Source organism: Plasmodium reichenowi, chromosome 4 (genome assembly GCF_001601855.1).
Source record: "Plasmodium reichenowi strain SY57 chromosome 4, whole genome shotgun sequence".
Taxonomy (NCBI): domain Eukaryota; phylum Apicomplexa; class Aconoidasida; order Haemosporida; family Plasmodiidae; genus Plasmodium; species Plasmodium reichenowi.
Genome location: NC_033649.1, coordinates 206,332 through 208,230, shown reverse-complemented (window position 1 = coordinate 208,230; position 1,899 = coordinate 206,332). Strand labels below are relative to the sequence as shown.

Sequence of the window (1,899 nt, the reverse complement as noted above, 5' to 3'; positions counted from 1 at the left end):
AAAAAAAAAAAAAAAAAAAAAAAAAAGACAATTCAGTAATACATATATATAATAACATGTATATATTATTAAAATATATACTATATATATAAAAAAAAAAAAAAAAAAAAATTAATAATTGAAATAATGATATGTTGAGAAGAGGATTGCACATGTTGGTACTATTTTTACTAACCTGGGAAAGATACCAATGTAGAATCCTTTAATTCCATGTCTTTTAAAAATAAGTTTGGATACAGAAAATATATTATAATTATTATGATTACTTAATTTAAAGTAATTATAATATTTATAGTTATATGTATTACAACCATATTTACTAGATCCATATTTATAATATATAGATCTATGGTTATTATGTGCAAAATTATTAACTTTAACATCACATATATATTTATTATTATATAAATTATTCTGACAAATATTATAGAAATTATAAGTTTTATTCTTTGTATACATATCATAATTTTTAATTTTTTTATAATCAAAATCACTTTTATGAATAATATCAATACATCTTGCTTGTAAATTTGTCTTAATAATATCCAAAGGATGTGTAATAAATGTAGTAATAGTACTACTCAAACAACCACATATAAATGGATATACAAATTTTTTAACAAAATTTTTCCTTTTTTCATATTCAGCATCTTGCTTTTTTATATAACTAACAAAATATTCATTAAGTGACCAATATATAGCAGAGAAAGGTATATCTCTAACAAGAGTAGATGTTATTCCTTTATATAAATTAATTTTTACTTTTCGATTTTGTTTATCTTTAAATATATCAAAAATGCTTACTTTATAGCTACTACAAACATTCGCTTGAATATTTGTTTTATATAATTCCAAAGGAGATGTAACTATTATAGATATAAAGCGAGAAATTGTTGCACTCAAATAATATGGAATACCTTTATCTTTTAGTTCTTCATATACGTAAAAAAATAAGGTATTATTTATAACGTATAGATTTGTAGTTGAAACAAGGCCTAACAAAATAAAATAAATCAAAATGAATTTAAACAAATATACACACATAAATATCATCATATATATATAAATATATATATATATATATATATATATATATATTTTCTTTGAATAATTTATATGCACTATTATAAATTACCTCTATATATAGCCTTAATCCCATAATTATTATATATATTTTTAAATGTCTGGTAATAAAAAGAGTTGAATTTTATAAGTTTGTTCTTTTTTTTCTTTGTTATTTTTTTTACAATGTATTTCTTGTCAAAACTTATGTTATTATTATACTGTATGTAGTTCTTTATGACATCAAGGGGTGTGCATATAAGGCTAACAAAAACACCTTTAGAACAACATTAAAAGGAAAAATATATATATGTAAATATATATATATATATATATATATATATATATATATATATGTAATACATTATTCATATATAACATATATATTAATATTCATAATATTTTCAAAAATATATAAAAATAAAAGACATTAATAAATTTTGAGCATTTTCATTTGTTCTATTTTTTTATTCTTACTTGATACTGAACTACTATATACTATGTTTTGAATATTTATCGTCCTCTTTTCCATTTTGGCTAGTTTGTATATAAAAATATGTATATATATATATATATATTTATATATGCTTATATATATATATATATATATATATATATAAATATTTATTTATTTTTATTTTTTAGTAACATTATTATAATTAAATATTCTGATTGTTATATAATAAAAAAGTTATGATTAATATTTTAATTCTGGCATTTTTTTTTTTTTTTTTTTTTTTTTTTTTTTTTTTTTAAATTTATTTTTTTTTTTTTTTTTTTATTTTTTTTTTTTTTTTTTATTTTTTTGTTTAGATTAATTTTTTTTTTATTTTTTTT

At 16.9% G+C, this 1,899-nt stretch overlaps 1 protein-coding gene across 1 annotated transcript; it reads right to left on the bottom strand.

The window, feature by feature from the left end:
* Positions 1-111: 111 nt before the first annotated feature.
* Positions 112-1,594, bottom strand: PRSY57_0404900 (mitochondrial carrier protein, putative; the record flags this gene model as incomplete). The annotated part of the gene is made up of 3 exons (XM_012905913.2): positions 112-995; positions 1,136-1,339; positions 1,540-1,594. The coding sequence occupies 3 exons, from the start codon at positions 1,592-1,594 to the stop codon at positions 112-114; spliced, it is 1,143 nt and encodes a 380-aa protein (XP_012761367.1).
* Between the last annotated feature and the right edge of the window lie 305 nt (positions 1,595-1,899).